The sequence below is a fragment of the Pinus tabuliformis genome, chromosome 7, assembly GCF_031772625.1.
Source record: "Pinus tabuliformis cultivar Carrire ecotype Pingquan chromosome 7, CPIR1, whole genome shotgun sequence".
In the NCBI taxonomy this organism is placed as follows: domain Eukaryota; kingdom Viridiplantae; phylum Streptophyta; class Pinopsida; order Pinales; family Pinaceae; genus Pinus; species Pinus tabuliformis.
Window position 1 is genome coordinate 978,393,012 of NC_142293.1, and position 25,766 is coordinate 978,418,777.

The 25,766-nt window shown below is 39.5% G+C and overlaps 1 protein-coding gene across 1 annotated transcript in view; it reads right to left on the reverse strand.

Moving 5' to 3' along the window:
• Positions 1 to 25,766, reverse strand: part of LOC149250882 (uncharacterized) — a 194,371-nt gene that overhangs the window by 137,340 nt on the left and 31,265 nt on the right. Inside the window, exon 2 of the mRNA XM_089453780.1 lies at positions 25,222 to 25,337. Coding sequence (XP_089309906.1) covers positions 25,222 to 25,337 — 116 coding nt within the window. The remainder of the gene's footprint in view (positions 1 to 25,221; positions 25,338 to 25,766) is intronic.

Consider the following 25,766-nt stretch of genomic DNA (forward strand, 5'->3'; position numbering starts at 1 on the left):
CATTTTAATTTCATGTTCAACGATACTCGAGTCGATGCCTGGCATTTCATCATATGACCAAGCAAAGACATCTCTAAATTCGCGAAAAAGAGCGTTATATATTTCCAGTTCTGAAGGGGAACAACCTTTGCCAACATGAATATTCTCTACAACACCTGTTTTGGTCGAGATATTTATGGCTATAGTCTCTTCAATATTGGATAAGTTTCGCTCCGAATCCACCGTGTTTACAGTATTTGTTAGGAATTCAAAGACTGAAGGGTGGTAAAGATCTTTTTGAGTATCTTCTTCGTATTCTGGAAGAAGGGAACGATGGTGGTGGTCATTCCATGGTGCCCCCTCAATCATCATTGATTGTAAGATTCCTTCGTCAGTCCCATGTACTTTTGACCAAGGATCTAATGGGGTACCATTTTCTCTAGATCTATCTACCCAAACGCTCGATGAGCGCTGATTGGGGTTCGCCTCCCAGGCCTGAAACATTGATTGCTACAATATCTCAATGGGACTTGGTGGCAAAACCATCGAATGATCCATAGCGACTCTGCTTTCTGTGACTTTCAAGGTGGATACCATATTGCATGTTGCTACAAATGGTACATTTCCTATGCAAATAGGAGGTGGTAGCGCGAAAGTTCCCATCATAGTGGGATCTTTCAACAGACCTACTCCAATATCTTGAATTGACCGGTCGCTGCCATGGATCATGGGAACGCTTCCTGTAACTTGTGAACCATTAGGGAGGAAGTTTTGTTGATCGACCACCGTAATCCCTCCTTCAAAGGGGAATGCGATCTTCCTAAAATAAGTCGACACAACAGCTTGCATGGCATAAATCCATGGCCTTCCCAGTAGGATGTTATAGTCAAGATTGCCATCGATGACTTCAACATCTATTTCTACTGTTTTGCCCCCTAGTTCAATTTTCAGGTTACTAAGGATACCGTAAGGGGTATAAATCCTTCCGTCGAATGCTTTTAATGTTGTCGATGATCGCGACAAGGTTGGAGATCCTAAAGTTTTCCAGCAGCTCATCGACATAATACATGTTGATGCCCCCTCATCAATAATCATTCTACGAACTGTTTTGTTGAGGGCTTTCACTTGGACGAGGAAAGCTAGTTGAGCTGGTAACTGAGGATCATACCCTTTGTGATCAAAGGACACTAGATTGGAATCTTTAGGATCCACCCCACCAATTGCTGATAACAATGCCTGCCTTTGGGATGGGCAATGTTGTAGTACCTCAAGAGTCGACATAGCAGATGGCGATTGCGCCAAATCTTCTACTATGTTATAATGCTGTGCCGCTCTGGCACGAGGATTAAAGGTCGACTTGTGTACTACTCCCTTTAGCGGTTTTATTGTTAAGTCGTTGTCGAACTGCTAGGTTGATCTTTACCTTTATCGTTCGACACCTGTGGATTCCCGTAATCTTTGTTCCTTGTCGAAATCAAAGCATCATTTTGCTGTTTTGAGACCGACAACATAAGCACTTGAGATGGGGAAGCGTTTCCACTATCAACCAGATTTTGACCTGGGTTAGGAAATTGATCACTTGATACAGTTGAGGTATGAGGACTTTTAAAGAACCTCTTTAGCTCAGCTTTGAATGGGCAATCCTTAGTGTTGTGATCTTTGTCATCGCATATTTGACATGGATACCGTTTCCTATTCCCAGGAGGGTTTGAAGAATTTTTCTTAGGAGATGACTCACCTTGTTTATTCTTCTTCCCTTTGTTTTGTTTCTTCTTGCTTCCTGGTTGATTGGTTTCTTTGCCCTTATCTGTCGATACGGCATTTACTTCCAAAGCAAGAACTTCTTCATGCGCATTTTGATTCGAATCCTTACGGGCCTTCTTTTGATTGGTCCTTTTCGGATTCGTGTTTGCCGTGCCAATCACGCCATCGCCGGCATGAGAGTCACTATTTGATTTAGGAGGAGGAGGGATTGAAAACTCTGGTCTAGGGGCGTCTGGTATTTTGTCATAGAGCGTGCCGGACTGAGTATATACTAAGTCCAAATATTGCGCACGAGCGATAACTTGCTCTTCTGTTACGACTCCCCCCTTTGCCACATCTTCCGTTATGGCCGGAAGTAACGACTTTATAAACCACTCAGCTAAAAGCTGATCAGGAACGTATGTTTTAACCATTCTTCGTCGAAGTCGCCACTCACGTATATGATCTGATATATGAGTTGCGGTGGTCTGTTTGAAGTTGGTCAATATCTCTGTTCCCGTTTCATACCTTATTGGTAATTGAAAGTGGGTTAAGAATGTCGTGGCAAGGGAGCTAAAATTGTCGAACGAAGCTCTAGGCAATTCTATATACCATTTTGCCGCTGGACCTGTCAATGTCCTCTGAAAGAGGCGAAGCCTTATCGAATCGTCATTTAAAGTGTTCGACGAACACCATAGATGAAATGTCATCACATGATTCGACGGGTCTTCACCTGGATTTCCATTGAATTTAGGAATGTCGGATGGAAGTTTGTGCGGAATCACTGGCCACCATGGGGCGTAAGCAATTGGATCATTGGTTAACCGATGTAAATCAGGCAACTCTAAAGTCGCCACGAATGGTAACTGTTGATTCAAGTTAGGTGAAGCGTAACCAGGATACGATGGAATCGCCTGAACAGTTAGTCTTTGCATACCAGCATAATGGAGTTGATATTGGTATGATTGATACGGTTGATGGACTTGACCACTATAAAGTGGTTGATTTTGACCATTTTGGATATATGGTTGTCCAGTATTCGCAAAGATTTTCTGTTCAGAACCTTGGTACACTTGTTGGAATTGTGGCTGTTGGTTTTGCACTATCCATGGTTGCGATACCATGGGTTGTTGCGCTACACTAACCATTGGACCAAGATGTGAGGTGATTGTACCCGATTGTACTTGTGTCGCCCCACTAGTAGGCGATTGTGGTTGGGTCGCAGGGTCAAGGGGCTGTTGCATGAGAACCTGAGAAATTTGAGGTTGACATACAACAGGCATTGTTTGAACTTGCGACACGGTTACAATAGCCGGTGTAGTTGGGATGTTCGTCACAGGTACACACCGTTGCATATAATATACAACTCTTGGTGGTTGGGATAGCATAGGTACCCAACTACTTGCTGCAATTCCACCATAACTTGAATAAGGTTGAGAACTCCCGTATGGGTACCCTCCCAGAGGGGGTAATGAAAAGGCATACTGCCCCCCATACGGTGGTAATCCAGAACTCAAGGCAATTGATTGTCCTGGAGGACTGGATGGCCTAATTAGATTCCCAAAAGGGTCAATTTGATGAGTCTCACCATAAGAGTTACCAGACATTACTCCGGAACAAACAGGAACAGACCATACTGTCGAGATAGTCTCTTGGTGGACTCCTTCTAGCGATTGAGAGCTAGTTGGGACAGATGGTATGCCGGCGAACATTGTTGGATTCGCAGCAGGTACTTCTGCTGTCGCCGTGTCATTTGACACAGTCCTAGATGTCGACGGTTGTTCAGACATTTTGAGTCTATCCAATTGATTGCCTAGTGATTCTACAGGAACTTCCACTGGTGATGGACAAACTTCTGTTGTAGCAGGAAATAGAGTGACCCCTACTCTAAAATGAGTTGGAGTGGATACTTGCGGTTCCTATATAATTTCCTCTATCGCAATCAGACCAGGTGGAAGAGGAAGACTGTCAGGTCCGTAAAAGATTTCCGGTGCCGAAGAAGGGGTTGTATCGCCAGCGACAGATGTTTGAGGAACAAAACTCTCTGGACCGGTTACAGATGGAACTGGTTCAGTTATACAAGTATTTGCCCCCAGACTAGGATCAGTATTACTGTCCTTCTGCGGCGGTTGAACTTCTTCTATAGAGGCAGGGTTTCCGGAAATGTTTGGAGTAACCAGAATCTCAGATGTTGTTGGAACACTTGTTCTAACTTTTAAAGGAGATTTTGAACTGGTTCGACGAGCTCGCTTTGTCCGGATTGTTTTCGATTCCGGAGACAAAGACGGTTGACTCGCAAGCCTCCGAGAACGACGGATATTCAATTGACTTTCCACCACGATTGCGGATTACTCGATCAACTAAAATATAAAGGGGAAAATTTGTGTTTCCGATTTGAATGAATTTTATTAGACGCTTTTAAACACAACTTTGCTTTTTCATGTTTTAAGAGTCGAGAAAAAGCTAAAGATGACTCTAGTCTCCTTCGATGTATTAACGAGCCCGAAGTGACAAATGCTCGGTTGGACCTTTTCAGTTATAGAGTTTGAAAAGGGCCAAAAGAAACTGCTCTGGAGATCTAGGCAGAGGGTGTGCCAAACCTTTCGCGAAACCACAGAATACGTTTTACGGTACGGGTGGTCGATCTTCGTGAATGCTGTGTTCACTGCATCGCGATCAGTAGGGCGGCCAACACGGCTTCCTAAGGATAAAGGATAATTGCCTATAGGGGTCTCCAAATATATACGCGACGGTACGTGGGAGCACAAGTCCGTATTAGTGCCACCGACTCTCAGGAGGAATCACCCACCTTCGTAGAGATCGACAGTCACTATGTTTAACGACGCCGGAACACGTCTCTACCTAGACCTCTATGTGTTTGCATTATGTTTCAAATGCGTTGTTATGTTCATTCAGTATATTTTAAGTTGATCTTTTTAAAGTTTGCCTTTCAAGGTTCACCACGAGATGTATATGACAAATTCCTAAATGCAGCCTAAGATGAGAAGCAAGCTTTTTCAAATCTTTTTGACTGATGAAAATCTTAACTATTGAGGGAGAAGAGAGGAAAATCTTTTCACACAGTTCATACAGCACAAACTAATGCACTTTCTCCTAAATCATCATGCAAACTTTTTCAAATGCAAAATGCACAATGCATGTATTTTCTTTTCCCTTTCTTAATGTTGATTGGTTACAAAAAGAAAGTTGTTATATAACTTTGATTTCGATTTAAAGCGACAGTAAACAAGCTTGTCCAAAATCAAAAGACACCTAAAGATTTACTTGTTTAATCACTGGAAATACATGAAATCAAACCATAATGATGAAAGTAAAATGACTAATCAGCTATGGACAGCAAACAAGCTAACTCTTTAGACCAACAAAATGCCTAACACAGGTTCAGATCTAAGAGGCCAAAGCAAGACTAGTTTACTCTTCGTTATGGGAAATTGTAAATGAGTAAGAAATACAAAAGAACAAGTACAATTTCGTTATATAACAGAGGCGGAATGATGGCAAGTAATGTTGGTTTCAGAATTGGTACAAGACTGGTAACTGGCTGCCAAAACTATAGTGAAAACAGGCAAGAGAAAGGGAGGAAACCCCAACTGCACTAGGCAAAATTGGGCCAACGCAGGTGCTGCTCAGCTAGTCTGGCTCTCAGCGCAGGTAGCCCCTTCGGGACCTGCGTTGCAAAGCAGGTGGCCTGTGTACTACCTGCTTTGGAAAACGAAAGTTGCGTTTTCACAGTTTCCGGGTCATAATTTTCTCAAAAATGCACAGTTTTTGCTCAAATCAGAAGCAATCAGTCAAGCACACTCAAAGGGATGATTAGGAAGATGAAAATCTATCACTAAGAGCTTACAAGGATCCTTGTAGATCAGCTCTTCAAATCATGAACATGCTCAGAAATGAGCTAGAGTAGCTGCCCTCTACTTCGCTTTTGATATAGTCAAAAGCTTTTCGATTTGGTACTCTTTTGTTCAGGAAATGAATAGCAAAATACTACAAACAATCAAACAGGTACGATCCCCAGCGGAGTCGCCAGTTTGTTGTAGGGAAAAGTATCCGATTCGGATGACCCTATCCCACTCTAAGGGTGATAGTACCTCAGCAACAACTGTAAAGGAAACTACTGAAGGTTTACTTCTTTATGAAAGCAAAAGAGAATGAAAGAATGCACTAACCGTTGCCTTGCGCTTAATGTCGAATCCAAACTCTTCTCTATGGATGCTTGCTCCCAACTCCTTGCTCTATTGCTGGCCCAGCTACAACGAGATCCTGCAAAATAGCAAAGAAGGAAACTACAAGCAACATGCAATCATAACTGATTCAGAGATTAGTGTAAATCAAATATACAATCATCACAATATATCATTGAAACAAGAGCATATAGAAGAACCTCAATAGCTTTTATTAATGAAGAAGTAAAGGTTCTGAGAGTGTTACAACCATTGAAGGTCCTAATCCAGCAACACCTCCCAGCAAAAAGAATTTCTCCTCTTCACCTCCCTCAAGCAATCACCCAATAGCTCTATAGTGAAACCAACAGCATAGCATTACTTTGCACAAAATTCCAGCCTCCTGAGCTCATAGGAGAGAGCTCAATATATAGATGAATTGAGAAAGGATGAGTCAGCTTGCAACTGATGTGTAGCTGCCTTGTGTCCTCTCTCTCTTCAGTTGATCTTCAGTTCTTGAGTCCACTTGGTGAACTTTGCTTCCACTTGGAGAAACAGAGCCTCTGACTCATCACAAGGCGAAATCCCTGATCCAAGTGTCATTTTTGGAAGATTCCAGAGCAATGACTCAGTGTGCCACTTGTCCAATCTCGCTCAACGTAGGTGGCCTTTGTTCTACCTGCTTTGCAACGCAGGTACACCATGGAGGAGTTGTGTTTCAGCGCAGAAGCCTAGTGGAGCACCTGCTTTGATTTCAGGATTGCTTGTTTTTGAGTGTTTTCAGGTGGAGAACTGATCTGAGAGCTGTTGGTTTGCTGACCTTGTTCCTCTAGGGGTAGGAACATCATGTTTAGGGAACTTTGGATCCCTTGGATTATTGACAATTCATGCCTGTTGCTGTAAGGCACAAAATTGCCTATAACACACATGCAGCTGGCAGAAGGAAATATGCTTTTCTTGTGGGTCAGTTGAGCTATTGCATGGTGGAATTCAGTTAGAACTCAAGTGGTTGAGTTTTGGTGGAGTTGATTGTGGAGTTGATGGAGTTGTGTTCAGTTTGACTTGGTTAAACTAGTTGTATTTAGTCTAACTGTAGAATACACTAGTGATGAGTGATGTGAATTAATTGTTAATTAATTCACTAATTATTAACTCATAAAGCAACTAAAGAATACATCAGTTAACTTAGTGCATGGACAATTCAGTGGAGACAGGTGTTAGAGGTTGAGATTGCTATTAGTTGTGATATTAGTTGTGCATGAGATCTTACACAATCAATGGATTGAGTAATGCCAATGAAGATTGCATGGTTCAGCCAAGGAAATATGAGTTTGCTTGAGCCATTCATCATTATTCTCATGTAGGATTGTGCAGTGGAGGTAGGAAAAGCAGTGGAGGAGATTTGAACCTGTGATTGATTCAGATCTGAGCTAGTTTTGTGTGTAATAGGTGGAGATAATACTGAGTACTTGTGAGGAGTATTGTAATATGTATTGTTACATGTTCTCAATCAATATAATATACAGATAGTGTGGGGTTTTCAGCTGTATGCTTTCCCCGGCTTACATACTGCGTTAATGTGCGCATGCGATTGATGTTTCATTGTTTTTAATTCCACAAAATTGATGATCAACGTAGAGGAGGTTATGTATTATGCATGTATTCCGCAATAGTGTATAATTAGGATAATCTCTATGAATAAGTGTCATATTATTCAAAATTTCTACATGGTATCAGAGCAGTTGATCATCAGATCTATTATTCAGAAAGTGTTTACTTTTTATTTCTTCAGGCAGAGTTTGTAATTGGGCCAGGCAAGGAAAATTTTAAGGATGGAAAAATTTCTTGAAGTTTAAAAACATTGGCGAATCTCACTAATCCCTAATATGCAAACTATAAATTTTTTAATGATATATTTGCAAAATTATTCAAATTTATAATGATTTTATATATAGTCTCCATATAATGTTGGCGATTTTTAAGATAAAATAATTTTATATTCTAAAATTTGGGCGAATCATCTTTTATAAAAATTGGAAATTGGCAAATCATTTTTTGGAAAAATCATGGAAAATTAGCCCACTGGGCGAACATTAGCCCCTAAAATTTTCCATGGGGCCAGGTAGCCTCTGGATTCATCCTTCCTTTGGAAGGTGAGATATCTGGTAAAAGCCCATACATTCAATCTCTGTATGAGAAATACTTTGTTCTCACGAATTTTAGATTAGAAGTGGCTGAGTTTTGAGCTGGTGGAATTCGAATTTGCAGCAGTGTTTTCTTGGTGTCAAAGTTGAAATGTCTTTCAACGGATTGCGATTAGAGTATGCTCTTAAGGGCAGCTCGAATTATATTGCATGGAAGGAAAAGATGGAGGTGGTGTTATATGATAATGGGCTAAAGGAGTTCATAGAGGTTGAGGTCTGAAAGCTTACTGATACCGCGCAAGTTGAGGCTTGGAAAAAGAAGGCAACAAAGTGTTGAAGGATTCTGTTGGAGGGCGTGAAGGATCACATTGTGTCCAGCCTGCATGGAAAGGCTTCTCCATACTTGATGTGGAAAGCATTGACAGATCTATTCCAAAGCAAGAGCGACCAGAGGAAGTTGGTTCTCAAGGATAAACTTAGAAACATTAAGTGCGAGAAGGGAGATAGTATGCCCAAGTATCTCACGAAGTTCACTCAGTACAGGGATGAGCTGGGAAGTGTGGGGGTGACTGTTGATGATGAGGACTTGGTGAGATTGGATCTCCTTAGTCTTTCGAAGAGTTTGCATTCCTATCAGGAATCTGTCAATGGTTAGGAGAAATTGCCAGGATGGGAGAGACTTTGGTCAGATCTTGTGCAGGAGGATATCAGGCGGAATACCAGGGACGAATCTTCATCAAAGGCACCTGATGAAGAAAATTGTGCTTTGGCTACCAAAGAAAAGAAGGGGAAGAACAAGAAAGCTTCTCATTCCAGTGTGAAAGGCAAGAAGTAGGACATGTCCAAGGTGAAGTGCTTTCACTGTCACCAGCATGGACACTATTCCACAAATTGTCCGTAGAAGAAGAAAAATAAGCAAGTTGCTGGATCTGTAGTGGGAGAGGCCTTAGCCTCACAGTTTGAGCTTGATTTTTTGTTGATCGCATGCTTGGTATCAAGTGTTATGGTATCGGTATGGTTCTTGGACAGTGGTGCGTCTTTTCACATAACAGGAGATCGAGATTTGTTTTTTGATCTGGAGGAGAAAGATCTTGGAGTGCACATTGAGATGGGCGATGATGGTAGATACAGTGCGACTGGTATCGGTACCATTTCCTTTGAGAGGAAGTCTGGTAAACCATTCGTATTAAAGGAAGTGATGCATGTCCTAGGATTGAAGAAGAATCTTATCTCTGTGGCAATGTTAGAAGACAAGGGATATGATGTTGTTTTCAGCGAGGGAAAGGCTTTCCTTCGCAGTAAGACAACTGGAGAAACCCGAAGAATAGGGGTTCGAGTCTGGAACCTTTATCAGTTGCATGTAGATGGCTACGCAGCAATGGCATGAAAGGTAGAAGGATTGGTGAGCCGGGATGATGGCGAGCTGTGGCATAGGAGATTGGGCCACCTTCACCATGGAGCCTTGAAGATACTGTAGCAGATTACTACAGGGCTTCCTAAAGGCACTCTTGCGTAGTCAGATCAGTGCAAGGGGTGTACTTTGGGAAAATTTGTGAAAGCCACCTTTCATGAGAAGGATAGTCATGCCACAATGATCCTTGAGAGAATTCACACAGACATGTGTGGACCTTTCTCAGTAGCTTCGATAGCAAAGCACAGGTACTATGTGATATTTGTTGATGATTTCTCTCGAAAGTGCTGGATTTTCTTCATGCAGAAGAAGAGCGAGACATACTCAAAGTTCTGTGATTTCAAAGCACTAGTCGAGAAGGAGTCGGGGAAGAAGGTGAAGGCTCTTAGGAGCAACAATGGTGGTGAATACATCTCTGGCAAGTTCAAGGACTTTTGCAGCGCAGAAGAGATTTGAAGAGAGCTCATAGCTCCCCATAACCCCCAACAGAATGGGGTTGCTGAGTGGAAGAACAGAATGATTGTGGGTGCTACACAGGCGATGTTGCATGATCAGGGCCTACCCCTTCACTTGTGGGTGGAAGCATGCAATACTGCAATATATGTGCAGAACCGTTGTCCTCATAGGATACTTGGCATGAGTACACCCGAGGAGGCTTATTCTGGTAAGAGGCCTGATCTTTCTCATTTGAGGATTTTTGGTTCTAACGTTTACATGCATGTGATGAAGGATGCCAGGAAGAAGCTGGAGCCGACTGCAGAGGTTGGGATATTTGTGGGGTACACTGATACGCCCCACAACTATCGTGTGTATATTCCAGACAGTCGCAAGGCTGTTATGCGATGGGGTATCAAATTTCAGGAGGAGAAAGCCATGAAGTGTTCGCTTGAGAGGGAGCCACACTTGCATGCAGATGAGGAGCTATTAGTTCCTAAGGATGAGCTTTAGGACATGGATCAGCCACATGATGAAGTTCATGGAGTGGAAGAGACCACTCATGCAGCGCCAACCATTAGAGGGAGAAAGCGCATGATAGAAGCTGAGCGACTGGATCAAGATGCAGAGAAGGTTGTAGGACCACCTATAGCTCAACGTAGATAGAGAAATTCACCTGATCGGTACACTGGATACATGGCTCTTGTGAGAAAATGTGTTGTGACTGAGCCATCCTCTTTAGAGGAAGCTGTGGAGGATCCCGCATGGGTAGATTCCATGGTGGAAGAGTATGATTCGATTGTCAGAAATAGTGCATGGGAGATTGTCCCAAGACTGGAAGGGAAATCAGTGGTGGGTTTGAGATGGATCTACAAAGTGAAGCAGGCAGCTGACGGGAGTGTGGAGAAGTACAAGGCAAGATTTGTTGCTTGAGACTTTTCACAGATAGAGGGGATCGATTATGAGGAGACCTTTGCACCTGTTGTAAGGTATTCTTCCATACGGACAATTCTTGCTTTCTCAGCGCAGATGGGGTGGTACATTCATTAGATGGATGTCAAGACTGCGTTCCTCAATGGAGTCATTGAGGAGGAGGTGTACATAGAGCAGCCTGAAGGTTTCAAGATCTTCAACAGTGAGTCGCATGTGTGCAGTCTCAAGAGAGTGTTGTATGTGTTGAAACAAGCACCACGTGCTTGGTACACACAGATAGACAGTCATTTCACCGGACTTGGATTCTCCAAGAGTGAGGCGGATCCTAACCTATACCAGATTGTGGTGCTTATCATTGTACTTTATGTAGATGATTTGATTCTAACAGGTGATGAGCTATTGATACTTTCATGCATGGATGATCTTGATAAGGAGTTTGAGATGAAGGACTTGGGCCTCCTTCATTATTTCCTAGGATTGGAAATTTAGCAGCGCAGTGATGGACTATTTTTTTCCCAGGGTAAGTATGCTGGGGAGATACTGGAGAAGTTCAACATGCATGGCTGCAAGCCTGTTGATACTCCTCTTCCTGGAGGTTGGAGGAAGGAGGATGCTACTTCAGCAGAAGTAGTGGATGCCACTATTTATCGACAGTTGGTGGGGTTGCTTATGTATCTAGTCAATATACGACCCGATATATGCGATGCTATTAACCAGCTTTCACAAGCTATGGTTAAGCCAACCAAGCTCTTCTGGAAGGCAGGCAAGCATGTATTGTGTTATCTCAGAGGCACATTGGGATATGGATTGTGGTACAGATAGGAGGATGAGGTAAAGTTGTGTGGCTTCACGGATGCAGATTGGGCAGGGAGCCCAACGGACAGAAAGAGCACATCTGGAGGGGTCTTCAGTGTTGGGTCGACAATAGTTTCTTGGTACAGCAGGAAGCAGAGATCTGTGGCACTCAGTTCAGCAGAGGCTGAGTATATGGCAGCAAGTTTGGCTGCATGCGAGGCTATATGGATGAGGAAGATCCTGGTTGGGTTTTTCGGTTCATACTTGGAGCCTATTGTGATTTATTATGATAACCAGAGTTGGATTAAACTCTCGGCTAATCCAGTATTTCATGATATATCTAAGCACATTGACATCAGGTACCATCATATCAGAGACTGTGTGCAGCGAGAATCATGTTACTTTCATACATTCCAATGGAGGATCAGGATGCTGATATCTTGACGAAGGCACTCACCAGGAGAAAATTCGAGTACCACCGAGGTAGGATAGGGGTTTCTAATAATCTATCTCTTGTTGAGAGGGAGTGTTGAGAATGAAATAAGATGATGGAGCTTAGTGGAAAGGAGTCGCCTTCACTAAGTGGGCCCACAGGCTATTTTTGGCGCAAAGTCTATTTTTAGACATATGGATCATGATCTATGAGTTGCAGGATGCTATTTTTGGATGATTGGTCATGTTGGTAAAAATAGATGGACTTCTATTTTTAGACATATGGGAAGTTTCTATTTTTAGACTGCCAGGCTAAAAATAGAACACCCGAATATTATTAGCTCATAATAATATTTGGACTATAAAAATTATCATATCCTCTTGGAGCACTTCAGTTTGAGCTACAGATGTGGCACATGCAGCTGTCAGAAGGAAATATGATTTTCTTGTGGGTCAGTTGAGCTATTGCATGGTGGAATTCAGTTAGAACTCAAGTGGTTGAGTTTTGGTGGAGTTGATTGTGGAGTTGATGGAGTTGTGTTCAGTTTGACTTGGTTAAACTAATTGTATTTAGTCTAACTGTAAAATACACTAATGATGAGTGATGTGAATTAATTTTTAATTAATTCACTAATTATTAACTCATAAAGCAACTAAAGAATACATCAGTTAACTCAATGCATGGACAGTTCAGTGGAGACATGTGTTAGAGGTTGAGATTGCTATCAGTTGTGACTATAGTTGTGCATGAGATCTTACAAAATCAATTGATTGAGTAATGCCAATGAGGATTGCATGGTTCAGCCAAGGAAATACGAGTTTTCTTCAGCCATTCATCATTCTTCTCATGTAGGATTGCGCAATGGAGGCAGTGGAGGAGATTTGAACCTGTGACTGATTCAGATCTGAGCTAGTTTTGTGTGTAACAGGTGGAGATATTACTGAGTACTTGTGAGGAGTATTGTACTATGTATTGTTACATGTTCTCAATCAATATAATATACAGATAGTGTGGGGTTTTTCGTTGTATGCTTTCCCCAGGTTACATACTGTGTTAATGTGCACATGCGATTGATGTTTCATTGTTTTTAATTCCGCAAAATTGATGATCAACATAGAGGAGGTTATGTATTATGCATGTATTCCGCAATAGTGTATAATCAAGATAATCTCTATGAATAAGTGTCATATTATTCAAAATTTCTACATTTGGCACTATGACACAGGTGTTTTCCTTGATGGCAACTCACTCAAATGACAGATCATAGTTCAGACTCATAGATTGAAGAAAGAGAGGTATACGCAGGTTCCCCATTGACCAAGCCACATGTACACACGGGTTTGCAGACCAAAAGGAGTGTATAACGTACACATGCACTTTCGCGGAAGGAAAGGTACGTACATGTTGGAAAACTAAGTTTTGGTCCATGGTATTCGGTCCATGGTATTTTGATCCATGGTATTGGTCCAAGGTATCTTGTCTAAAGTGTTGAACCCAGGTATTTGGTCCAAGGTATTGGTTCTAAGTGGTTTGGTCCATGGTACTGAGTGAGGCCTAAGACTATAAAAGGAGGAGAAGATCATTAGGCAATGGCACTCAAGTATTGAATATCTAATGAAGAGAAAGGTCTAGTATATAGGTTATTGGGTTATGGTGCATAGATGGATCTGAACTAAGGATGAACCTTAGCGCTTGATGAAGGATAAGATCTACTGATGGGTCAAGATCTTAAGGCTTGAAGTGAAGTATCTTTATGTGGTTTTTTATCATTTATTTGAATAACTGGCACATGTTGTAGCCTGTAAATATGATAATCTGGGTATAACTGAAGTGTGAAATTGTTGTAAAGTTTAAATCATCATTTACAGATTTGTACGCAGGTTCACTTTAGAAAAGGCACGTATACACGCTGGTTCTGCATATCAAAACAATGTATACATCTTAAATTTGATTTGCAGATCTGTACGTAGGTTCACCTTGAGAAAAGTGCATATGCACACAGATTCGACAAATGGAAGTAGCATATACCTCATAAAATATGTTTTAGCTTCTTCTGTTTGCTATTGCAGTGTTCTGGGTTCTGGTTACTGTATTCTGGTTACAATATTCTAGTCACAACATTCTAAAAAGTGATTGATTGATTCAATTGTGGTTGGTGCAAAGGAGATTGGTTGATGCAGATATATTTTATGTTTGAATGATGGATCCAATCTGAAAATTTATGAAACGTGGTCCCTGGAAGAAAAGAGAAGGTTGTAGCCTTCTGTAGGCCGACACCTATGTACTAGTAAACATATAAGCTAGTACAAGAGCTAGGGGGTGGTAGCTCCTTTCCAGGAGAAGCTAGAGAACGAGAGAAGGTTGTAGCCTTCTACAAGTAGAAGCCTGCGCACTAGTATAAGACTACATCAATACAAAAATTGTAAAAAGAAGTTTCTTATTAAAAAGAAGATAGAGACGATTGCAGCAGGTGGTTTTCACCCACATTGGGTTTCCACCTTATATCTTGTGTTCATATGTGTGATTGTCTATTCTGTTTTTACTGCACCTGGTTATTGTTTATATGGTTCTGATGCACTGATTAAAGATCAACATATGATGAATTAACTGAATCATAAGTTTGGAGGATATACGCTAGTTGCCTTAAATATATTTGCATATATACGCAAGTTCCTTTAATTGAAGTAGCGTATATGAATCTGATTATGGAAATGAAATATTATTGACTTGCTAATATTGATTCACCCGCCCCCCATCTCAGTATTATTTCCAACAATTGGTATCAGAGCAAGTCCTTCAGAAGAAGCTTGATCACTTGAAGGAAGATCTATCAGCATGAGTAACAACGAAAGAGAGGGATCTATTAGACCACCAATCTTTGATAGGAGCAACTTCATTTATTGGAAGGTAAGAACCACAACCTCTTGGAACAGATGTTTGGGAAATCATGGAAGGAGGATATAAATTTCCTTCAGCAATTCCTACAGATACGACAGGTAAAAAGCAATATGAAACTAATGCCAAGGCTATCAATACAATATTGGGGAGTCTGTCACAATCAGAATTTGTCAAAGTTATGTAGCTCAAAACTGCCAAAGAAATATGGGACAATATCGTTCTAAGCTATGAAGGAGACAGTTAGGTAAAACATGTAAAACTGCAAATTCTCAGAACTCAATATGAAACTCTCAAAATGCACAGTGATGAAAGTATAACTAGTTACTTCTTACGTATAGATGAGATTGTTAATGGCATGAAGAACTTGGGTGAAGAGATAAAAGAAGTTACTTTAGTTGAAAAGGTTTTAAGATCCTTGTCTACTAAGTTTGAATCAAAAGTATCTGCCATAGAGGAAAAGCAGGATCTTCAGACTATTACTATGACACAATTGCACGGAATCTTAACTGCTTTAGAAATGAGAAAAGGAGGTCCATCAAATAGGAGAGAAGCCACCTTCAAAGCTTCAGGAAGAGAAGAACTCAATGAATCAGGACATATTTCAGAAGGAGAGGAAGAAGCAAACTTTGTCAAGAACCTTCAACGGGGTTCTGGAAGATTCAGAGGTAAACTACCTTTCAAATGTTTTTCTTGTGGAAGAGTCGATCATTATGCTTCCAAATTTCCTCATAAAGATAAGATTGATAAATGTAAGGAATCAAAAAAATGGAATAGAAAACAAAGTGTAAGTAAGAAGAGCTACTATACGCATGAAGATAGTGATGGTTTATCAAATAGTGATGAAGATGAAAATAGTAATGACTATAGACTTCTAATGGCTTTTGAAGATGATGATTTCTTGGATGTTTTAGATGAAGATGACCTTTATGAAGAAATATATAAACTCAAAATCTGTTTAGAAGAAAAGAATATGATTATAGATACTCTAAAATTCCAACTTGCTGAAAGAGAAAAACACAATGAAAAACTAGAATGTCAAATTGTGGGTCTAAGAGAGGATATTGAGAAAACAAAAGCTCTCAATCTTAGATTTGCTAAAGGATCAAAAACCTTAAATGAAATTACAAAGTGCAGCGCTCTCCTCTGATAAAGATAGGTCTTGGATATACTAAAGAAGCATCCCAAGCTCAGAAGCCGTCAACCTCCACTAAAAGCTATCTTGATGCAGCAAAGAGCAGTGGGCAGTTTGACAATCGACAACAAAGGCATAAAGTAGATCACCAGGTAAATAAGGCTCAATTTACTTCAAGGATGAATAGAATCTACAACCAACCTCAGGTAAATCATACTCAATTTGTTTCAAGAATAATTATCAATAGTAACTACAAACACCAGGTGAGTAGATTCGATAATCGCAAGAACTTCTTTAATGGCCAATGTTTTTCATGTCATAACTTTGGACACAATGCTGCTCAATGTGTTGCTTACAAGACCATCATGACTAGAGAAGCAAGAAATCAAAGGAATGTGATGGGGATCATGAAACAGACCTACAATAACTTTTCTCTTCTTGAAAATGAAATGGAATGCTCTATCTGCAACAACTTCGGTCATGAAGAATATGAATGTAGGAGTAAATTTTGGCAAACATCTCAGAAGGAGAAAACTTCATTAAATCCCAAAATATGGAGAAAGAAAGAACCACAAACAGAAATATGTGGTATAGCCTTGTATGCAGAAGGACAAGAAAATCAATGGTACATTGATAGTGGATGCTTGAAACACATGACAGGTGATAAAGAAAAACTTCAGTCATATAATGCCTTAGAAAAGGAAAACAAGGTCTCATTTGGAAATGACACTCCTGCTTTTATAAAAGGTAAAGGTTCTATTCTTTTAAAAGAAAAAGTTAAAGCTGGGAATGTTATGTATGTTGATGGTCTAAAGCATAACTTTTTGAGTGTCAGTTAAATGTGTGATCAAAGAAATGAAGTAGTATTTCGATCAAATGGATGTGTTGTTCGCGAGCTTGATACAGGAGAAACCGTGATCAAAGGTATAAGAAATCCAAACAACTTATACATACTCAAGGGAGGACAAAAACAATGCTATCTAAGAAAAAATGATGAACATTGGCTATGATATAGAAGATTGGGGCATCTAAGCTTCTCTAAAATAAGAAAAGCGTGCAGATTCCAAGCTATTCGTGATCTTCCTGATATTAGCATCCCATAAAGTACAATATGAAAATCATGTCAATTTGGTAAGAAAACCAAAGCACACTTCCCTGAAAAGGAAGGATTAGCTATTAAGCCTCTTGAAATTGTTCATACTGATTTATGTGGACCATCAAGGAAAAAGTCACCTCGTGGAGAGGAATACTTTATATTGTTCATTGATGATTTTTCCAAAATGTGTTGGATAGGGCTTCTAAAGCATAAAGATGAAGCATTTGAAAAATTCAAATCCTTCAAAGCCTTGGTTGAAAATGAATCAGATCACAAAATCAAATGCCTCAGATTTGATTGAGGAGGGGAATTACCTCGGATGAATTCTTTGACTTTTGTGAAGAACATGGAATAAAAAGGCAATTATCCACTACAAGGAATCCTCAGCAAAATGGAGTGGTAGAAAGGATGAATATAACTATTCAACAAATGGCTCATGCTATGCTAGATGAGTCTGGAACTCTTGCAACCTTCTGGGGTGAAGCTGCATTCGCTGCCATCACTATTCTCAACCAGGAAAATGTTCGGGTAAACAACACTCAAACTCCACATGAACTTTGGTACAGTAAGACTCCTACTGTAAAATACTTCAAAGTTTTTGGAAGCAAATGTTACATCAAAAGGACTGATGAAATACTTGGCAAGTTTGAACCCATAGCAGATAAAGGCATTCTCCTTGGTTACTCTTCCTGAAGTAAGGGATATAAGTGTTATAATAAAATACTTGGGAAAATTATTGAAAGTATTGATGTTGTGGTTGATGAAGCATGAAAAAATCCAAAGCAGGTAAAAACCAAAGATTGTGGAGAAGATGAGGATTATCCTCCCACATCAAATCAGACTAATTCTGAAGAAGAAACCAATGAAGCACCAGAAGAATAGATAACTACAGAAGAAAATACTCCATCCAGGTATGTTCAGAAAAATCATCCAGAGACTCAAATTTTGGGATAGAAAGAGGCAGGTGTGCAGACAAGAAGAACTATTATAGAAACTTCAAGTTATCTAGCATTGCTTTCCTCCATCAAACCTCAAAATGTACATGAAGCATGCAAAGATGAATGTTGGGACAAGGCCATGAATGAAGAACTTGATCAAATTGAAAAGAATAATTTTTGGGAATTAGTTCTTAGACCTCATGATAAGAATATCATAGGAACCAAATGGATATTCAAAAACAAGCTGAAATAAAATGGAGAAGTTATTAGAAACAAGGCCAGACTTGTTTGTAAAGGATATGCTCAACAAGAAGGTATAGATTTTGAAGAAACTTTTTCACCTATTTATAGTCGTGAAGCCATAAGAATGTTCCTTTCTCTTTCTAGTTTTCAGAAATTCAAAGTATACCAAATGGATGTAAAATCTACCCTTCTTTATGGAGACTTAGAAGAAGAAGTATATATTGAGCAACTAGACGGATTCGTCCTTGGAAATGATGAAAAACTTGTATGCAGACTTAGAAAGGTTCTCTATGGTCTAAAACAAGCTCCAAGGGCCTGGTATTACCGTCTTGACAAATACCTCCATCAACAAGGTTTTTCAAAAGGATCAACTAATAGCAATCTATATACAAATATTGAAAATAATAAATTGCTAATACTTGTTTTGTATGTTGATGATATCATTTTTGGTAGTAATGAAGAAGCCATGAGTCGGAATTTTGCTTCGATAATGTAGCAAGAATTTGAAATGTCCCTGCTTGGTGAGCTTACATATTTTCTTGGTCTACAAGATCAACAAAATAAGGATGGTATTTTTCTATCACAAACCAAATATCTTAAGCAGATCTCGAAAAAATACAACATGGAAGATTCTAAACCAGTATGTACCCCAATGGTAACAGGGTGTAGTCTCAGCTCAAATGATGAATCAGTAGCACTACATCAACCAACCTACAGATCCATGATTGGTAGTCTACTTTATCTAACAGGTACCCCACCAGACATCATGCATGCAGTGGGAATAGTTGGAAGATTCCAAGCAAATCCAAAGGAATCACACCTTCATGTAGTCAAAAGGATTTTCAAATATCTTCAAGGAACATAGAATTTTGGTTTATGGTATCCTAGAGATACAGATCTTACACTTCATGCATTTACAGATGTAGATTGGGCAGGAAGTGTTGATGACAAAAAAAGCATTAGTGGTGGTGCATTCTATATGGGTTCTAGATTAGTGTCTTTGTTCAACAAGAAACAAAGTTCAATTGCATTATCTACAGCTGAAGCAGAATATGTTGTTGCCGCATCTTGCTGCACACAACTCCTTTGGAAGATGCAAACATTGCAAGACATTCAGATCACATGTAATCCACCCATCTCCATTCTATGTGATAATACAAGTGCCATCAGTGTTTCAAAGAATCCAGTCATGCATTCCAAGACCAAGCACATACCCATCAAATATCATTTTCGACGTGAACAAGTGCTTGAAAAAAAGGTCAAATTGGAGTATGTTCCCTCCAAAGAACATGTTGCTGATATATTCACCAAACCACTGCCCAGAGAGACATTTGAATATCTCAGACAGAAGCTAGGAGTAGTTGATGCATCATCCTGCTGTTAAAACTTATCTGTTTCAGAGAAAAGTGGTTATACGTGAGTTTCATGAAGCGTAGCCGCGTACATATACCGGTTTCTGTGGATACAATCGTGTATATGTTGGTTTGAAGAAAAGCAGTGGGACAAATTCAAGGTAAAAGGAGTCTGACTATGGGTCTGACAATGATCATATGGCACAAGTTCAGGGGAAGCATATACTTCTAATAATGCATTTTTGGCATTATCTTAGAAGATCTTGGTACAAATTCACAGTTGTTTTTTATTCAGGTGGAATAGGTTCAGGGGGAGATCATGGTTGCTGGTCTGGATGGTGATTGACAGATGTTACTAATGATAGTTGCTGATGACTATCATGGTCTTGTTTCAGATATTTGGTCTCTATGTCATGTATATTTTTTTAATGTCAATGTCATGAAATGACCTATTTTGTTACCCCACTACGCATGGGATGGATGATGTAATGTTCTTGTTTTGACATGTATTAACAATTGGTATATCCCCACTTGGTTGGGTGGATGAGTCAAACTTGGTATATCCCCACTGGGTTGGGAGATGGATGTATGTATGAGTCATTGGTGATAGGAAGGTCATTTATGATGTATGTATAGAGTCATGTTCTTCTTTTAGAACATCTTTTTGCAGACCTTGTTTGTATTCAGGGGGAGCATGGAGCTCAATCAACACACTTCAGCATATCAGTGAAATCCACATAAACGGAGGGGGAGCATAACCCTTTTCCCTTGATGACAAAGGGGGAGAGTGACTTGGGGTTGCCATCAAGTCCAAAGGGGGAGATTGTTGGCATTATGACATAGATTTCGTTCTATGACACAGGTGTTGTCCTTGATGGCAACTCACTCAGATGATAGATCATAGTTCAGACTCACAGATTGAATAAAGAGAGGTATATGCAGGTTCCCCATTGACCAAGCCGCATGTACACGCGGGTTTGTAGACCAAAAGGAGCGTATAATGTACACACACACTTTCGCAGAAGTAAAGGCACGTACATTTTGGAAAAATAAGTTTTGGTCCATGGTATTTTGATCCATGGTATTGGTCCAAGGTATCTTGTCCGAAGTGTTGACCCCAGGTATTTGGTCCAAGGTATTGGTTCTAAGTGGTTTGGTCCATGGTATTGAGTGAGGCCTAAGACTATAAAAGGAGGAGAATATCATTAGGCAATGGCACTCAAGTATTGAATATCTAATGAAGAGCAAGATCTAGTATACAGGTTATTGGGTTATGGTGCATAGCTAGATCTGAACTAAGGATGAACCTTAGCACTTGATGAAGGATAAGGTCTAATGATGGGTCAAGATCTTAAGGCTTGAAGTGAAGTACCTTTATGTGGTTTTTGATCATTTATTTGAATAACTGGCGCATGTTGTAGTCTGTAAATATGATTATCTAGGTATAACTGAAGTCTGAAATTGTTGTAAAGTTTAAATCATCATTTACAGATCTGTACGCAGGTTCACTTTAGAAAAGGCGTATATACACACTGGTTTTGCATATCAAAACAATGTATACATCTTAAATTTGATTTGCAGATCATTACGATGGTTCGCCTTGAGAAAAGTGTGTATGCACGCAGGTTCGACACATGGAAGTAGTGTATACCTCATAAAATATGTTTTAGCTGCTTCTGTTTGCTATTACAGTGTTCCAGGTTCTAACTTGGGTTTTGTTTACTGTATTCTGGTTACAGTATTCTGGTCACAGCATTCTGAAAAGTGATTGATTGATTCAGTTGTGGTTGGTGCAAAGGAGATTGGTTGATGCAGATATATTTGATGTTTGAATGATGGATCTAGTTTGAAAATTTATGAAACGTGGTCCCTGGAAGAAAAGAGAAGGTTGTAGCCTTCTGTAGGTTGGCACCTACATACTAGTAAACATATCATCTAGTACAAGAGCTAGGGGGTGGTAGCTCCCTTCCAGGAGAAGCTGGAGAATGAGAGAAGGTTGTAGCCTTCTATAGGTAGAAGTTTGCATACTGGTATAAGACTGCACCAGTACAAAAATTGTAAAAATAAGTTTCTTATTAAAAAGAAGATAGATACGATTGCAGTAGGTGGTTTTCACCCACATTGGGTTTCCACCTTATATCTTGTGTTCATGTGTGTGATTGTCTGTTCTGTTTTTACTGCACCTGGTTACTATTTCTGTGGTTCTGATGCACTGATTAAAGATCAACATATGATGAATTAACTGAATCATAATTTTGCAGGATATACGCTAGTTGCCTTAAATAGATTTGCGTATACACACAAGTTCCTTTAATTGAAGTAGCGTATATGAATTTGATTATGGAAATGAAATATTATTGACTTGCTAATACTGATTCACCCCCCCCCCCCTCTCAGTATTATTTCCAACACTTTCCTTAGTGGATAGGTGTGGTAGTGTTTTTCTGTGACGAGATAATTTTCTATATCAGCAGACCAACAGGAGTTTGCTAAAACAACAAAGAGAAGTTCATCAGGAAATGAGTCATCTACAAGAATTACATGGACTAGATTGTTCAATCTGGAAATAAAATCAACTACCACATTTGACTTTCCTAGCCTATCAATTGTAGTTACAATGAATTCTTGTAGTAAAAGTAGCCACCTGGATATACTACCACTGGTTAAAGGTTTGTTTATAAAATATTTTATGGCAAAGTGATCTATGCGTATAAACTTTGTATCCTGTAATGTAATGGCTGAAATTATTGATAGAAAAAACCACAGCTAGGAACTCTTTCTCTATCACTGTATAACTAAGCTCGGCAGATGAAAATGTTTTACTAACGAACTATATGGCATAGGATTGTTGATTTTCCTCTTGTCCCAATGTTGCACCAATGGTAGTCTCTGAGGCATTCAAGGAGATATGGAATGGAAGGTTACATTTAGCCCACCTTAAAACTGGTGCTTATACTAATCTCTCCTTTATATGATCAAAATATTGTTGGCAAGCTTCGATCCAAGATAAATCACTATCCTTGGCCAATAGTCTAAGAAGAGGGGAAGTTATGCTAGAATAATTCTTAATGAATCTTTGGTAGTAATTTGCATGACCAAGGAACCCTCTCACTTCTCTTTGTGTTTTTGGTTTAGGTAGGTATATGAAAATCTACCTTAGATAGATCTACCTGGATACCCTTATCAAAGATAAGATGGCCAAGGACCACACCTGCTTTGCACATCAATATACATTTTTTGTCTCTCAAAGCAAAGCGAGCCCCTTGGAACCTATTCAATACTTTCTCTAAATTCTTGAGATATTCTTGAAAAGAATTACCAAATACCAAAAACTCATCCATGTAAACTTCCACAAACTCGAGGTCGGCAAAATTAGGCAAGACTTCCCTTTGAAATGTAGCAAGAGAATTACAAGGTTCGCAGGGAAGAACTTGGTATGCAAATGTTTTGCAGAGATAGGTAAAGGTAGTCTTGTCCTAATCCTCGGGTGTAATTTGTATTTGGTTGTAACCATTGAAGCCATCCAAGAGTGAGTATTTTTTACACATGAGGGTATCTGGTAACTGATTAATGAAGGGAAGCGGGGAGTAATCCTAGAGAGTGGCTTTATTTAATTCTCTATAATCGATACAAATATGTCATCTCCCATCATTCTTTGGGAATAATACCAATGGAGAGACCCACTAGCTATCATATATAAGACATATATAATCGACATCTAAGAGTTTTTCAAGTTCTTATTTAACAACATCTCTTAGTGAAGGGTTAATTCACCTTTGGGGTTGTCGGATAGGTAGGGAAAGCTCCTGAATATAAATATTATGGGTACAAGTTTCAGGAGGGATTCCTCTCATGTCCTCATAACTCCCTGCAAAGGAATCAATATGGTCTCGCAAAAAACTCATAAGTTTCTCTTGTTGGGATTAGTCTAGGTATGTAGTCACGTATAAATATTTTCTTGGACTTACCTCAATAAGAGTAGTGTTTGGCTCGTGAACATTTGTGGTAGCTTCCAAACTTCATAATGATGATGAGGATTGTGGATCACAAATTTCCTATAAATATGGGCTAAAAATGTGATGAAGCAATCCAAAATTCTGCATAGTATCCAGGTTACCAAGAAACTTCTAGATCACACTCTCCTTAGTAGACTAAATATATTGATGAATCATAGAAAGACATTGAGCCTCCTCACCAATACTATCATAATCCAAACATAAGGTGTCACAAATCTTGTGGATAGATCTAGCAGGTGGGTACAAGGTGACCTTCTTCCTAGCATCCCCATGAGAAATATACATGTCACCAAAGTGACAACCTATATAGGCATCAATTGTAGCAAGCCATGGTTGTCCCAAAATCAAAGGGTGTCCCCCAATAGGATTCTTTGGTTGTAAAACAATGAAACTTGTAGGGTACTCCCATGAGTCAATTGAGATAATCACATAACATAACACACCCTCCAACTTGATTTTAGATCTGTCAGCAAGTTCAAGCATAGTGGGGGTAGGATGAATGTGAGTCAGTCGATGTTTCTCCATAGTTTTCCTAGTCATAACATTAATAGCTGCTCCAAGGTCTATCAACACATTGGGAATGAGGATATCACCTATATTAACAGAGACAATAGGGTTTCTAGGATAAATATATTTCTCAACTTGAGCACATCCTATCATCAAATCAGCTTCTCTCCCAATGAACTCGATAGTGCGGGGTTCAACTCTCTTCATTCCTATAGTTTTAAGACAGATTTCCTAGATTATTTTTTACATATAGGAATCTATTTCATAGCCTACAATAGAGGAACCTTTATACAAAGGTTTCTCAACTCGGAAACTAGGTCAAACTCAGGGGTGGGTTCAACTTTCTCCAAGGCCAACCTCTCTAAAAAGTGAGGTTGGTTTGAAGAGGAGGGTAAGGACTCTAAGTGTATGGAAACAAGCTATGAAGCAACATCATTGTCTGAAATAGTAGGGGTTTCCTCCTCATTTTCCTCCTCAATGATCATTTCAGGTTGTTTTAGTTTTAGTTTTTTCTTTTATGAATTTATTACCCTTCTCGATCTCCACTGGAGGTCATTGACCCCAACTGGCATGGTCTGATAATTAGGGAAAGGGATCGTTCCAACATATTGAATCATTTGTACCGCTCTATTATTTAGGTTGAACACGAGTTGTGATGGAAACCACGCTGGTAGGAATGGTGGTGGAAATGTCAAGGGTGGTGGCATGGGCTATGTTTGCTGAGGTAGAGCAGCCAGTAGTGTGGGTTGTGCCATAGGATAAGGTGCATACTGTGTAGGATATGGATGGGTAGGAATGGGATAGGAAAAATGATAATGTGGTGATCCTCTCCATGTTGCCAAGGAGGGGGAGACTTCCCCAATTGAGAATGATACCCATGCTACCAAGACTAAGGATAGTTCATGTTATAAAAAGAATATTGTGGTGCATTACGAAAATGAGGATAATATGGTGTAGGTTTAGCAAGCATACATGTACTTACTTGTGGCCATGATTTCCATACTCCCATAGCATGCAATAGCTTAGGTGATGAATGCTCTTCTTTCAATGTTGCCTTCAATCTAGGTATAGATGGGCATTTCTCGGTAGGATGTTTACCTGCACATATCACACAATTATTAACAATTTTGATATTTATAGGAAATTCATGTAAAATATGTTTTTTTCTACATTTTGTACAATAAATGGACAACATTTCTCATTCTTCTACTAATTTTTTCTAAATTTTTAAAGAATCTATTTTCTTACTATCATTATTCATAATTTTAGTTTTAATGTTATCCATTTTATTTTCCAAACCAATAATCATGGCATTTGTAGATACAAATCTACTATTCCTAGTGTTGCCTCTAATTGTGCTCTAATTCCCTTACCACATATGAATTGATTTTGTCAAAATTTCCTACGCAGGTCACAAATTTGGTCAAAAGCAAGTTAAGCAATACCCCCCTATCCTAGCAAATTCCAATTATTTCTGGAACCATCCAAAATTCCTCGTAAAAATAGGGTCCTTATGGTGCTTGTGTC